Consider the following 15,810-nt stretch of genomic DNA (forward strand, 5'->3'; position numbering starts at 1 on the left):
ACCCATATGCTCGTCCGCCTTCCTATTCTATAAAAAAAAATATATAAATGAATATAATTTTAAAATGGTACTAGTGCGAATTGGCCACACTGATCGCAACGCCCGTTCCCCGCAGCGCGCCCATGGCGCCCAACATGTCGCTGTCGGCGGCGGGCGCGCCGGCGCCGCCCCCCGTGCCGCCGCACCAGAACCTGCCCGCGCCGCCCGCGCCGCCCGCGCCCGCCAACGTACGCACAGCGTCGCACGTATTACTAGCTTAGGGGGAGGGGATAAGTGTCCTTGGGGTTCAAGCTTCTCTGTTGGAGGTAAACCTCCGGGAGGAAGGCGATAGGCGACTTGTCCGGGTTCGATTTTCGGTCCAATTCTGTGGAATATTATCTTCGACTGGCTCCTACGAACATCCATCCTTCTCGGGATGAGGGTGTTGTGCTGGGTGAGGGTGGTATTTCCAGAAGGCAGTCATATACATATACCACATAGCCTACAATCATTAGGAGCGGAAAATTTTGAATATTTAAGCTAATCAGTATTTAATTCCAAAAAATAACTTATTCTTAAAGAAAAATATTAAAGTTAATCTGTATATGTTTTGCAGGGTCCGATAGCACCGCCCACTCCACCGGCGGCTCCTCAACCGCCACCAATGGTAAATACATAATATTTGAAAGATACATAGAAATGTATTGTTGATATTAAGTTTGGAAATAGTTAGCTATAATTATATTGACTAGAGAATATATGTAACATATTTATATGTGGACAGTATTGAGTTGAACGATATAGGAAACATCACGAAACAGTCCATACAAATTACCATTATTGCCATAATGTTTCAGCAACAGCCAGTGGCACCTCCAGTGCAGGCACCCGCCCCGCCACCTCCGCCACCACCTCAGCCGCAACCGCAGCAGCAGGCACCCGTTGCGCCGTCGCCCGCCGGGCCCCCGCCCCCGCCGCCTCCACCTCAGCCCCCCGCCGCGGATCCCACGGGACTCGCCGCGCAGCTCCAGCAGGCCAGGCTGAAAAGACAAGCTAAGGTACGCGTGTGACTTAATTCAATATATAATCGTTTAATAAAACAAATGAGGAAACAGAGATTCCACCTTTTATGAAATCGGTTAATAAATAACTACCTACTCTTTTTAAGTATGACCCAAAACCAATATTAAAGGTGTGTAATGTAGACACTATGCCAGCAGCAGCAGCAGCAGCAGTCGTCGGCGGGCGCGGGCGAGGCGTCCCCGCCGGGCGGCGCGGGGGGCGCGGGGGGCGCGGGCGGCGCGGGCGGCGCGGGCGAGGCGGCGGGCGGCGCGCGCGGCAACCTGCACTGCATGATGCACGAGATGCAGCGCACGCTGGCGCGGCGCCGCGCGCACCTCGCGCACCTCGACCGGAACGAGGTGAGGCGTCACGTTACTTTGCCGCTCAGACAGAATTCTGTATCATATAGTAGAGTTTGTACAATAAAACATGCTGTGTTGCAACGTTCCTATTTCAAATTGAACATCTTTAATGTTACTGATATTACACACATTACACCCCTGATGCATGTCTTTTTTCAGGAATCGTCGACGGAGAGTTCGGCCAGCTCCACGCCTATGAAGTCCTGGGAGCGTTCCGCGACACTGCCGCACCGACTGCCCGCCGCGTGTAACGGCAATACACGTATGTTTTAATCTTATATTAATTTACGTTATATATATTTAAGCCGAGATGGCCCAGTGGTAAGAACGCGTGAATGTTAACCGGTGATCGTGGGTTCAAATCCGGGCAAGCACGCCTGAATTTTCATGTGCTTAATTTGTGATTATAATTCATCTCGTGCTATACGGTGAAGGAAAACATCGTGAAGAAACCTGCATGTGTCTAATTTAACTAAAATTCTGCCACATGTGTGTTCCACCAACCCGCATTAGCGCAGCGTGGGGGAATAAGCTCCATACCTTCTCCTCAAAAAGGGAGAGAAGGCCTAGGCCAGCAGTGGGACATTCACAGGCTGCTACTGTTACTGTATATATATTTATTAAATAATTAAATTGAATTTCTGGTTCACGAGAAATATGCCTGCAATTGATTTTTATTTGACATTGAGATGCGATTGTTTAACGCGATAGTAGTGTGAGTTACCTGACGTGTGTGCGTGTTACAGCGAGCGCGGAGTGCGCGGCGCCGTCGCAGTCCCCGCGCGCCGCTCGCAAGCGCTTCGGGTCCGCCAGCGAGGAGACCATCCTCAAGGTACATCACACCCTGTTAACAGTACCTCCATTAGGACTTCTCATCCTTGACAGTCTCTTGTTTATTGCCCTTTGTATCCTTGGATTAAAAATTGGTCTTGCACGTCTTCTTGCAAGATATCTTGAAAGGATGCCTACCACCATTGCACTTGTACCAACCACTCCTAAGCTCCATAGCATAACCTATAATTATATAAAATCTTGGAGAAATAAATCGTGATCTTGACTTTTTTTACAGTAATATTATCAATGTATGTAACATTACCAGAAATATTTATCGATGAATTTAAAAATTTATGCAAATAAATGATAAATAAATAAATTTGTAACTTTCTCTTAAATTTAAGCCAATGTACGTTGAATCATGGTTTATTAACGGAGTATTGACAAAGAGGAATATCCATCACACGTATAGAATATCCTATATTTTTGGCCCAGCGGTGGACCATCTGTGAACTGTTTAACTACAAGCAAAAATAGTATATTAAATGACTCAATATTATGATTGATTTACAATTTATGAAAGTCGAGACGGCCTAGTGGTTAGAACGCGTGAATCTTAACCGATGATCGTGGGTTCAAATCCGGGCAAGCACCACTGAATTTTCATGTGCTTAATTTGTGTTTATAATTCATCTCTTACTTGACGGTGAAGCAAAACATCGTGAGGATACCTGCATGCGTCTAATTTCATCGAAATTCTGCCACATGTGTATTCTACCAACCAGCATTGGAGCAGCGTCTTGGAATAAGCTCCAAACCTTCTCCTCAAAAGGGAGAGGAGGCCTTAGCCCAGCAGTGGGATATTAACAGGCTATTACTGTTACTGTCACAATTTAGTAATTAAATAAATCCCCCACTCCACAGCAAGTGAACGGCGGCAACGACAACGGCTGCGCGAGCGCCGCCGACTGGGAGAGCTTCAAGCAGGACGTGATGCGCGAGATACGCACGCAAGTGGGGCAGATGAAGCGGGAGATACTCGACGGTTAGTGCACTGCCTTATACTTGATAAGCTTTTCATAAAGCATTAAGAAACCGGTACCTGCTGTATATGTAAAATAATATTTTTTTTTAATCTAACATCATTGTGTGGAAGTCCAAAGTACAGTCCGTTGTAATCACGGGAGACAGATAAACTATTTTGACATTGAATTGAAGTGTTATCATTTGTTGATCTTGAATTATTATCAAAGGTGTTCATTAACAATTCAGGAAATAATGGCTTTTGAATGTTAGAGAATTTATTATTGGACTTTTGGAAGTAAAATAAAAGTGGATATAGGTTGTATAGTGGTATAATGTTGCTTGACTGCCTCGTTGGTCTAGTGAATTGATGTAAAGCCGCAGACCAGGAGGTCCTGGGTTCAATTCCCAAGTGGGCCAATAAAAAGTTATTGGGTTTTTCTGTCAGAAAATTCTCAGTAGCAGCTCGGAATCTGGATGTTGGAAGTGTGTACAATCCCGTGCCTCGGAAAGCACGTAAAGTTGTTGGTTTTGCGCCTGAACTCTTTCTGGTTATGTCGGATTGCCGTCCCATCCGATTATGAGAGTGAGGGAAGAGAGAATGCACCTCTGTTTGCACACACACTTGTGCACTATAATATCTCCTGCATAGTTGGCTAATCTCTCTTGAGATTGGCCGCCGTGGCCGAAATCGGTCTGGAGGACATTATTATAAATGTTGTATTTTAAATAAAGATTTATTATCAAGGACTTTTGGTAATGTATAATATAGCAGAGTTTATTAGCAAATCGCATGGAATATGTAAATCCAAGAATTATTTATATATATTATTACTCCTTCAATTGGAATTAATTATTATTTTAATTAATATAGTCTTTATTATTTCAGCTATAAAGGTGGAGTTCGCCCGCAGGTAAGCTAGTCGGCGCAGACACCACCGGTGAACGATTTTATATACATATACAAAGAAACCACCTGTCCATACGTATGTTGAATTGTATAACACCAAGTTTGTATGTGAAGTTACAATATACCGGAAACATGTTATATATATGCTCATTTATACTGAAATTGTTACAAAAATGACAGAGAAATGAAAAAAATAGGTCGTATATCGACTTAAAACTACTTTGAATCAAAAGACAGGCAATCCATGAAAAAAAACACAAATTTCGTTCCAAAAATTCTGATTCTCTAAATAAACGGCTGTGACAGACAGACGGACACATAAACGGTAAACTTTAATGAATAGTCTATGAAATATCAATCATAGACTACAGATTAAAAATACAATGTCTTAAGTAAATAATAACTAGAAAATCGAGATCCTAGAAGCTAAATGCTTGTGCCCCAATATTGGATTTTGATATTTTTTTCTCGTATTTATAAATCATCCGTTCACCAGTGTCGTCTGAGTATTGTGATTGATATTTAGAGTTGCCAGTATAGAGAAACAACGATAGTGCTGCCATATGAATCTGGTAATTTCATTCATGGCGACGATTTCTTTGTAAGGAATAGTTTGCGCACGAGTAAATGAAGCATAAAGCAAGTTGTGTTTTTTTTAATTTTATACTTAAAAAAAATATTTATTCGGATATGTATTACCGTGTACGTAGATTTTAAGACGATATACAATTAATAGGATTCCTATTGATTTCTGAACGAATATTTTCTGAATATTTATAATTTTCACTTTAAAAAGGCATTTATATTGTCTTCTATATATATAATATATATATATTGTATTTTCTAATCCTTTTGTATTTTTTTTTCTCAATACTAACGAAAGTATTATTTTTCTATTCGTTCAGAAATCGATAGTTGTCTAAATAAAAAAATATGTGTTATAATCAACTAGTGTCAAGTTATATCTAGTATTATTATTGTATTTATTGACTAAATACGGCAATGGCAACACAGAAGATATAAGAAAAATGCTTTTACATACATTTTTTTTTATCATTGGTCTGTGTTAAATATTTTTTTTTATGTAATCTGTGTTGGTATTAACCGACAATTTAGAGGAGTAAGTACTTTACATGTGAATGTATTTAAAGCGATTCTCTTTAAGCTCGTCGGATGAAATTAATGTATATTTTTTTCTTACTCAGGTTGGATTTCGCAGTAAATTGTCTTCCATGAATTTAATAAATATAAGAATGACTATCAAGAGTGTCATACAGTAGATTTTTTTTAATGTTTCCTACACAAATTTTCATACATAGTAATTTAGTTTTTATCGCCTTAAGTTCTAATTAAAAACGTTATTTAAAGCAGTATTTACGAGGATATACTCGGTTTGGCACGCATTGTTTTAAGCTTCATCCATTTTCGCTGATATAGGCCAAACTAGATTTAAGTGCTAAATGGCGCCTCTAAAACTTGTTAATTTCATCCGACAGAAATGTAATTGTATCACAAGTAATGAAGATTTTAAATTCAAGTACAAGTCAGAAATAACTTTTGAATGTCATCGACTTGTAAACGTTGGCGTAGCCATTTTGTTTCTATTCTGACATTTAAATCTCTATATTATTTTGACGAGAGAAATTTGTATCAATTTTTTTTTTTTAAATTAATTTTTCAACTTATTGATTTTCAGTGCTTACAAGATATATTTATACGATGTAGTAGAATTACACTTATTGATATTGTCAAGGTTAAACTATCACCGGACCGGAAATGAATATGGTCTGATCTGAGAAGAATGAGAGAAAGGAACTCGGCGGTTTTTTTTTTTTTTTTTTAGTTAAAATGGTATGGCTAGCAAGTGGTCGTTTAATTCCCAAAAAAAAGTATTTATTGCATTTTTTTTTGTAAGTGTAATTCTGTATGCGTGATAAGAGTGTAAAATATTTTAACCTTAAAATAAAACATTTCTTCTAAATTTATTTTTAGTAAGAGGGGGGTTTGTTATATATAGTATCGGTATTAAACCGAACCCTGGCTACGTCAATATTTGTAATAAACGTCACATTTTAGTTGTAAGTAATTCACTGACTGATATACCATTCCATAAAAAAACTGTTCGTTTTTTTTTTTTTTCTTAATTGACATTTTAATATTATTTTTTTTCGTCATGTTTTTTTTTTATTCATGCATCCATAGGATAATTTTAAACAGTATAGTACAAAAGGAATCAATGAATCGATTGTTTTGATGTATGTCTTCGGATATTTGTGAATAATGTTATGTTTATTATTATGGTGTTTTTAATTTATAATTAAACTAACGGTATTCAGAATTATCCGGCGATATATATAATATATAGTTCTTTTCAATAGAATACGTACATAACAATATTATTTTCCTTAAATACAATACAGCGTTACTTATATATAAAAGCTGTTTAGTTCAGCCTTGATTTCTTTCGTTCTGTCATCATTAATTTCACATTTGGAAGAGTGAGACAGAACCATTTAACTAATCAACATCTAAGGAACATTAATATATATGTGAATGTTCGTTGTGTTTAACTGATACTTAGATTTTTGTTGGTGTCAAATACTAGTCAACAATTTAAAAAACACATTAATATTATTATATAATAACAGAGCAATAACTAAACGTATTAATAATTATACACACCGTTTGTTATTTGTTTTACTAACCGTATCACTCGGAAGTCGAAGCAAGTTACGTTCAGAAATTGGTACAAAAAAAAAAATAAAAAAAAAAAAAAAAACAATTTCTACACAAAAACTGTCGTTTTTCGAATGAAAATTTTAAAAAATCGGCAATAATTGAAAAATTAACTTTTTTTGTAAAATATAATATGTCAAAAATAATATAATTTATATTAAAGGAAGGAATGAGAATGTTTGATATTATCCGTTTATTTACATTTGACTTATTACTTACTCTGTGCAAGTTCTATTGATTTGAACTACATATATTCACTGGGCCGGATCGAGTATGCAGATTGTTTAGGCGTCCGAGCCGTTATCTGAATCATTTGTTTAAACTTTAGTAAATATTTATAAAGTTTTAACAAAATGTATTAGTTTTTCATACTTTAAAATTTAAAGTGTGAATTTGCTTCAATAATGTTTAAAGCACAATCCGTTTGTTGCAAGGATTTTTTTCCCTTTGATCGAAACACGCTCGAAAAGGGGGCGGGGCGTTTCTTAACGATTTGCGCCAATGATATTACTACATATAATAAATCCGGCCTTGTTTATCACCGTATCCCGCGTCCACTGACTAATCTACATCAGAATAAATACAACGGCTCTATTTATATCATATTTGGATACGTATAAAAACTTTTTGGATGTGTTTTTTTTTTAATTGATGGTGCTGATATAGCATACTTGTATTCCGATTTATATATGACTGACGTTGCATTTACATTGTTTCTTTATTTTTTCGAGTTTAAAACGCAAACTTGCAAAAATCATATTACGTAACCGATGTATAAAATTAATAACAAAATATACTTTTTTTTTTTCAAGGAGTTTCTCTCGTACCTGTATTTTGAACTTTTCCAATTTTCCCTGGGATAGAGCGAGAGGAGCGATCGCAGCGTTCGCTCTAGTTGCCAGGTAGCAAGGGGCCCGATAATGTCGAAAACATTTTTTCTACATGAGCGTTGTTCGATTTTTATTAATGTGATAATTATTATTTATTTAAAATTAATTGATATGCAATTTATGTGAAGTGAAAGCGTCGTGCGAGCGAGACAGAGCGAGCGCTCTGGTCAAGGATCATGGCCGACGCTATTCATAATATATAAAGATGATGAAAGCAACCAGCAATAACTTCATTCTTATCTAAATGTTTCCATGCTCTGTACGACATACAATTAAGTACTCCTTCATGTAACACATTCCAATGACACGAGTGACAGTTTAAATTTTTACCTAAATTGCTAATGAACATATAATATAACTTTTGTAGCCCCCCCCCCCATTTGTTAAAACGTAAAAGATAAATATGCTCGTAAGAGATTCTTTTTAACATTTGCGTTTTAAATTTGCAACGAGCACAAGTCGATATATTGTATTTTTTTTTTTTTCATTTTTACAAACGCGATCGAACTCATAAATCCATACATTAGTGATATATAATGGTATATACATATATATAAAATAACGTGTAAGATAAATATAGTATTAAAAAAAAAATTAAACTAACCAAATTTACGTTGGTAACGTTTATATAATATTCGTTTGTATCGGTCTCAGTTATGTCAAAGATTATGTATTTATTAATAGTATATACATATATATAATAAATGATTAAAGGTAAATAAAAAAATATATGCCATTTTCGATGAATATTTAAAATCGCCTAACATTGAGAGCTTTTTATTTCGTGTTTGCGTAAAGGCTTTTTCTCTAAGCGATTTTATATGATTTTTTTTTTGTAAGTGTTCATTTTATATCGTGTAATCGCTGATGTTTTTAATTGTAAATTAAATATATATATATATTGTGAGTAATATTATATATCCTCGCTAAATCGGCCGTTGCACTACCGCGCACTTTTTTAGCGCCTCTATATACTAATTTTGTGTAATTAATTCTAAATATCGTATGTTTGTTTGTCAGATGGTTAATTTCTTTTTATTAATACATGATTTGGATGTTGTATCCAATTAATGGCTTTAAAATATTACCGCTGTGTTTAAATGTATTTATAATCACACGATCCTATAGCCTTTGTAGTTCGCCATTTTTTTTATATGTATTCCACAGATTATAAAAGTTTCGTTCTTTAAAATATAGATTAAATTTTGATTCTGTATTAAAAATTGTATGTTTTTATAATTGTATAACTTTAATATATTTAACTGTCGGCTTAAATGTTTTTATATATATTTGATATGCGGCGGTAATGTTGTAAACGCGTGGTGGTAAGTGATGCTCTAGTTAAGGTTACCACATGAAGTATGTAATGCAATTTATACTAATTGATGGTTTTCGTAGTCACTCGGATTATTGTAAATACCCTTTACGAATTATATTTTTTTTGTGATCCCATTTTTTTTTGTTTTTATTTTTTTATTTTTCCTTCTATTTCGTTTCGTTTTTGCAATGGCAACCTTTTTTATTTTTTTTAATTTTCATTATAGCAACTTTTTTTATGAAATCATGTATTAGATCATAGACAGTATTGATTATAAAAGTTATAATTTAACATATTATATAACGAGATACATATATTAATTTAATAACTAGTGATTCCTATGATACATTATTTACTGCATTCAGTCTAGAGTTTGTGTGTTATCGAAATTTATGAAAATAGTCGCGTAATCGTTAACTGATATATGTTACGAATAAGTGTTGACCGGGTTTGTAAACGCCATAACTTTATGGATCCTTAGAACACTGCCAGTACACTAAAACAATCAATTTCTATGTTTCTATATTAGTTATCAATAGCTGTTAAAAATCAACTGAAATATACAAAAGTAGCTTCTGGCGTTTACTACGGAGTGCTAGCTTGATGTTTGTACATATGCCGGAGTCAATAAAATGATACGTAAGACGAACTGTTTTATTTTCTATCTCCCTCACACACTACTATGGTAAATAAATATATAAAAACGTTTTATTTTTACAAATAAATGAAAAAAAAAATTAAAAATAAAAATTAAATTTGCGCAGATAAAATTAGCATTGACTGGTGTTATATAAGGTAGGACTGCCTCCTTGGTCTAGTGGCTTGATTTATGGCCGCAGACCCGGAGGTCCTGGGTTCAATTCCCAGGTCAGGCCAATAAAAAGTTGTTGGGTTTTTCTGTGAGAAAATTCTCAGTAGCAGCCCGGTGTCTGGAGGTTAGAAGTGTGTACACTCTTGTGTGCCTCGGAAAGCACGTAAAGCCGTTGGTATTGCGCCTGAACTCTTTCCGTTCGTGTCGGATTGCCGTCCCGTCGGATTATGAGAGTAAGGGAATAAAGTGCACCTGTGTTTTCGCACACACTTGTGCACTATAATATGCACCTGCGTAGTTGGCTAATCTCTCTTGAGATGGGCCGCCGTGACCGAAATCGGTCTGGAGGACATTTTTTTTATATAGGCTAGGGTAGGTGTCCATCAATGAACAGTATCATCCATATACCAGTCCAAAAATAATACGCCAATTTAATCATAATTTATTGAATTTTCTATGTATAATGGGATGTATATAGTATGGGAGCCCAATAGGGGATTTACTCGAGCGCGGTAGATCAATTAGCCGAAATGGCCCAGTGGTAACAACGCGTGAATCTTAACCGATGATCGTGGTTTCAAACCCGGGCGAGCACCACTGAATTTTCACGTGCTTAATTTGTGATTATAATTCATCTCGTGCTTTACGGTGAAGGAATACATCGTGAGGAAACCATATCATGGCATGGCATGTGTCTAATTTCACTGAAATTCTGCTACATATGTATTCCACCAACCCGCAATGGAGCAGCGTGGTGGAATAAGCTCTATACCTTCTCCTCAAAAAGGGAGAGGAGGCCTTAGCCCAGCAGTGGGTCATCCACAGGCTGTTACTGTACCGTAGATCAACATTTGGAAATATCTTGCACCCAATTGAATAACTATCATGCATTAGTCCTCTATCTAGGGCAGCCGATCTGAAGAAATACTCGAGCGTGTCAGATTAAAGTACCGTACCGTACCGTAACAACATCCTCCTAAAGTAATAAAGTTAAATACGTCAACGACGTACGGGTGCAGATCTTTTCGATGCCTCGCAGTTATATGGTAAAAAGGTGACGGTTGAACTAGTTTTTAAATAAAACAAAATATTTATATATTAAATATTTTGCTATTTAGATTATCTTACTGTGTGTGAAAAGGACAAAGATTATCATGATCAAAACTTGAATTGTTTAATGACTGCTGCCAAAAAGTACAATTTAACAATTACTGCACAAAAATCTATCTTTGGTGTCAATTTTATTAATCTGCTTTGATTAAATATAAAAGGCAATACTGTCAAACCTGATTCTGATAGATTGAAACCAGTTATTGGTTGCTAGACCTGCCGATTCCGACAAATAACGTTGAATTAAAAACAACATTCGGTTTTTTTTGCTCATTACTGAAGGGAAATGGGGTAGGTATAATAAGACACGTCTGCACTGTTTGACAATGATTTTAATAATAAATATTAAATAATCAAAGTAAAGATGTTCGTTGATTGAATGAGTGGTGAGCGAATGTGAATGAGTGAAAGATTGAATAATATAATGAAAGAGAAATCTATTATCTATAGAGGCTTGAATTTTTGTATATTCCAACAGTCCCCCTCAAAAATACAAGTTTACAATACCATAACATAATTTCTTTCATTACTCATTCTTACAAATAAAATACTAACTATTTAGTTACATAAACCATAGTTTTTTTTTTATTAAATAAACTCATTCCTTCATTTACTTGATTAACACAGAACATGAATTATTTTACAAAACAAATTTAAATTCTTTCTTAATTCTATAAATCTCTTGGAGGGTATCGCTTTTGTGAACATGTCAGCTAGTTGATTTCCTGTGGAAATAGGTTCTAGCTTTATTATTTGATTAGCGATTTGTTCCCTAATAAAATGATATTTTATATCTATGTGCTTAGATTTTTTGTGATTTGTGGGGTTATTGGCAATACATATACAACTATTATTGTCTTCAAATATTACAATAGGCTCTGTTATTTGTATAGAAATACTATTTAACAATGACCTTATCCAGACTGCTTCTCTCACAGCCTCAAAGAGAGCCATGTATTCAGCTTCCGTTGAAGAGACGGCGACAGTATTTTGTTTTCGTGTGGTCCACGAAATTGTACAATTATTAAAGGCCTTAAACAAATAGCCAGTTGTACTTTTTCTGTCGTTCTCGTCACCTCCACAGTCGGAATCTGCATACCCACTTATTATCTCTTTATATTCAGATTTTTTATAAACCAATTTTAAATTAATTGTACCTTTAATGTATCGTAAGAGATGTTTTAAATATTTCCACAACTCTTCGTTATTTTTAGATTGATATCTACTTAATATATTAATACAAGCACAAATATCTGGCCTTGTGCAAAGCATTGCATACATAAGGCATCCTATAACATTTTTACAAGGTGCATCATAGTGAGTGTCTGAATTTAAAGCTACAAAATTGATTTTAGAAGGAAAAGGTGAATTCGATGGATTACAATCTTTCATAGAAAATTTATTTAGAACATTTTGCAAATATGTTGTTTGATCTAAAGAAATTGTATTAGTTGTTCTTTGAATTCTAATACCAAGAAATAGTTTTAAGTCCTTCAAATCAGTCATTTGAAATTTTTGCAATAAACTGTTTTTAAACGCTTGCAATAAATTACTATTTTTAGTAGTAATAATTAAATCATCAACGTACAGAACTATATACACGTTTCTATCTATACAATTTTTATCTAATATGTACAGACAAGGATCTAATTCAGAGTTCTTAAAACCCATTTCCTTGAGAATGAGATTGAACCGTTCATACCAACACCTGGACGACTGCTTTAGGCCATACAATGTTTTATTCAATTTATATATATAGGCCTCTGCATCTTTGACAGATGATTTAAGCGGCATCGCGAAGGCACTTGCGTTCATGACTGAATAGACCAATGCGAGAGAGGATCCTCCGGCCGCACTTCCGACAAGTGTATGCGCCCCCAGATGGGCGGGGGTTTGAAGCCCGCTCATGACGCCTAGTGCGTTTTTCTTTTAGTAGCTTAAACCAGTCATTGTCATGCTTTGATTGACCTTCGTGAATAAGGCGTCGCCACTTGGCACGGTCCTCTGCCAGTTCCTCCCATCGATTGCTAGGGATGTTAAACGCAACCATATCACGCTTAGCGCAATCTTTGTAACGGAGCATAGGCCGCCCAACAGACCTCTTTGCATCCACAACCTCTCCCAGTAGTATTTGCCTTGGAAGACGGGTCTGCTCCATTCGATGCACGTGTCCCAGCCACCGTAACCGTTTTTTTTTTAGAATGGCCATGATGCTAGGCAGCTGTGCCTCGCCTAGAACAGACTCGTTTGTCACGCGATCCTGCCATGTGATGCCCAGAATGCTCCGAAGACAGCGCAAGTGAAATGTGACAAACCTGGTTATTACTTGCTAAAATACCTTCCGGTACTTCCATATAAATATTTTCTTTCAATATACCATTTAGAAACGCGGTTTTAACGTCCATGTGGTGTAAATGTAAATCAAACTGATTTGCCAGTGTTAATATAAATCTAAAAGTAGTTATCCGAGCCACTGGTGCGAACGTTTCGTGATAGTCTTGTAAATACTCTTGAGTGAAACCTCGAGCAACCAACCGAGCTTTATAACGTGTAGGTTCACCAAATTCATTATTTTTAATTGTAAATACCCACTTGCAACTTATTATATTAACATTTTTCGGTCTAATGACTAATGTCCACGTTTGGTTGCTTCGAAGCGACTCAATTTCATCCTGTATAGCGTTCAACCACTTATCAGAATCGTGCCTATCGAAAATATTCTTATATGATGTAGGTAAAGATTGCGTATCATTAAAAAGAGATAAAAATAAATCAGGATCGTGCATTTGCTTATAATTCTTTGGGGGTAATTCTCGAATTCTTTCGCTACGTCTTAAATTAGTGGTATTCGATTGACCGTCCAACGAATTGTCATTCAAAGAATCTTGTTGTTGATCTATTTTTAGCATTGCCGAATCAATTTCAGGCTTACTAAATTTTGAAAGGGTTTCAATGTTGTCACTACTGCAACGTGTAGGGCGTGATTTTTCAAAGTTTAACTCGTCAAAAATAACATCGCGAGCTATAAAAACTTGATTATTTTCGATATTGAATAATCTATAACCGTTTGCATCGTAACCGATCAATATTGACTTGAAAGATTTCTCATCAAATTTAGTTTTTCTAGCTTTGTTATGAACGTATGCAGTAGATCCAAACATTTTTAAATGATTTATTTTCGGCCTTTTACCATGCCACATTTCGTATGGTGTTTTATTTATCAGAGTTTTAGTGGGTAGTATGTTAATTAAATAAATAGCTGTTAAAACAGCTTCACCCCAAAATATTTTATTTAATTTCGCACTTGTAACCAATGTTCGAGCCATTTCGGTTAATGTACGATTCATTCTTTCTGATACACCATTTTGTTGTGGGGTGTAAGGAACCGTTAAATGATACATTATCCCTTTGTCAACACAAAATTCTTTGAATTCGTTTGAAAGATACTCTCGGCCATTATCGCAATATAAATTAACAACTTTAGAATTAAATAAATTTTCACATTTTGTTACGTAGTCTTTCATATATTTATATGCTTCAGATTTAGAATGCATCAAATACGATACTGTATAATGAGTAAAATCGTCAATAAAAGTAATAAAATAATTTTTATCATCAAATGTAGGTGGTGTAATAGGACCACAAATATCGGAATGAACTATAAAAAGTGGCCTATTTCTAACTGATTTATCTTTTGATTTTGCAAAGGGCAACCGCGACTGTTTACCAAGTATGCAAGACTCACATAATGTATCATTAGGCATAATATCATTAATTAGGTAACTATCATCAATTAAGTTTTTTTAGAATGTTAAATTTATTTTTGTTTAAGTGACCTAGACGCTTATGCCATAGTTCGTAAGATGTAGAAGTTTGAGACAAATTTAAATTATGTTGAGATCGCGTATGAACTTGAAAAACTAATTTAAATAAATTATTACTGATAACACTCGACACTAAACACTTGATACTATCGTTAATATAAACACTGTTATTTTTAAATATAACAACCATACCTGCTTGTTGAATACGATATACAGATATTAAATTACATGGCACGTCCGGCGCATATAATACATTATTAATCGTCCCTTGAAAACCTAAATTAGTAGTGACATTTATTGTACCTTTACCAAACGCTTGAATGCTTTCATTGTTCTTAGCTATACCAATTTTAATCGGTATTGTGAACTCTGAGTAGGAAGAAAATAATTCCTTACTATTTACAACGTGGTCAGTTGCGCCCGAATCTAAAATGAAAACAATATGATATTTATAAGAATTTGACAACTTACACGTTGAAAACATAAATGCGAAACTGTCCTCGTTATCGTTTCTGATTTGCAAAGCGCTCGCAGCTGCTGTTTTACTGCCGCTACTACCTCCATTTTGTTGTAACTTTTTGAAAAATCGACAATCCTTCTTCATATGATTTCGTCGTCCACAATGATCACAATATAATTTTGAAATTTTATATGATGAATTTCCGGTGTATGACTTCTTTTTATAATAATTATATGATTTCTTTTTATCGAATCCAATTTTGTTCTGCGATTTGAATTTTATTCGTTGATGTATGTAAAACTTTGAGTTCTGTCGTCGTGGTATTCTTTAGTTTGACTTCGTGATCTAGAAGACGAGTTTTTACAAAAGATAGATGCAATTGTTCCTCTCCAAGTGTTTCCAGCGCCGTTATAACACCATCGTATGATGTGGGTAGAGTTAAAAGTAAATGTGATATTTTATCCATCTCATCCAATTTTGCACCAGCCGATATTAATTCGGTAATGATATTATCGAAATTGTTAAAATGTTCGAATAGTGTCACATCTGGC

At 35.3% G+C, this 15,810-nt stretch overlaps 1 protein-coding gene across 1 annotated transcript in view; it reads left to right on the forward strand.

Moving 5' to 3' along the window:
* Positions 1 to 4,899, forward strand: part of LOC126778466 (protein enabled) — a 44,872-nt gene extending 39,973 nt beyond the window's left edge. The window contains exons 8-15 of the mRNA XM_050502040.1: positions 116 to 227; positions 596 to 646; positions 837 to 1,037; positions 1,197 to 1,400; positions 1,563 to 1,665; positions 2,150 to 2,235; positions 3,102 to 3,222; positions 4,090 to 4,899. Coding sequence (XP_050357997.1) covers positions 116 to 227; positions 596 to 646; positions 837 to 1,037; positions 1,197 to 1,400; positions 1,563 to 1,665; positions 2,150 to 2,235; positions 3,102 to 3,222; positions 4,090 to 4,118 — 907 coding nt within the window. The 3' untranslated portion in view covers positions 4,119 to 4,899. The remainder of the gene's footprint in view (positions 1 to 115; positions 228 to 595; positions 647 to 836; positions 1,038 to 1,196; positions 1,401 to 1,562; positions 1,666 to 2,149; positions 2,236 to 3,101; positions 3,223 to 4,089) is intronic.
* Positions 4,900 to 15,810: the final 10,911 nt, after the last annotated feature.

Source organism: Nymphalis io, chromosome 26, assembly GCF_905147045.1.
Source record: "Nymphalis io chromosome 26, ilAglIoxx1.1, whole genome shotgun sequence".
In the NCBI taxonomy this organism is placed as follows: domain Eukaryota; kingdom Metazoa; phylum Arthropoda; class Insecta; order Lepidoptera; family Nymphalidae; genus Nymphalis; species Nymphalis io.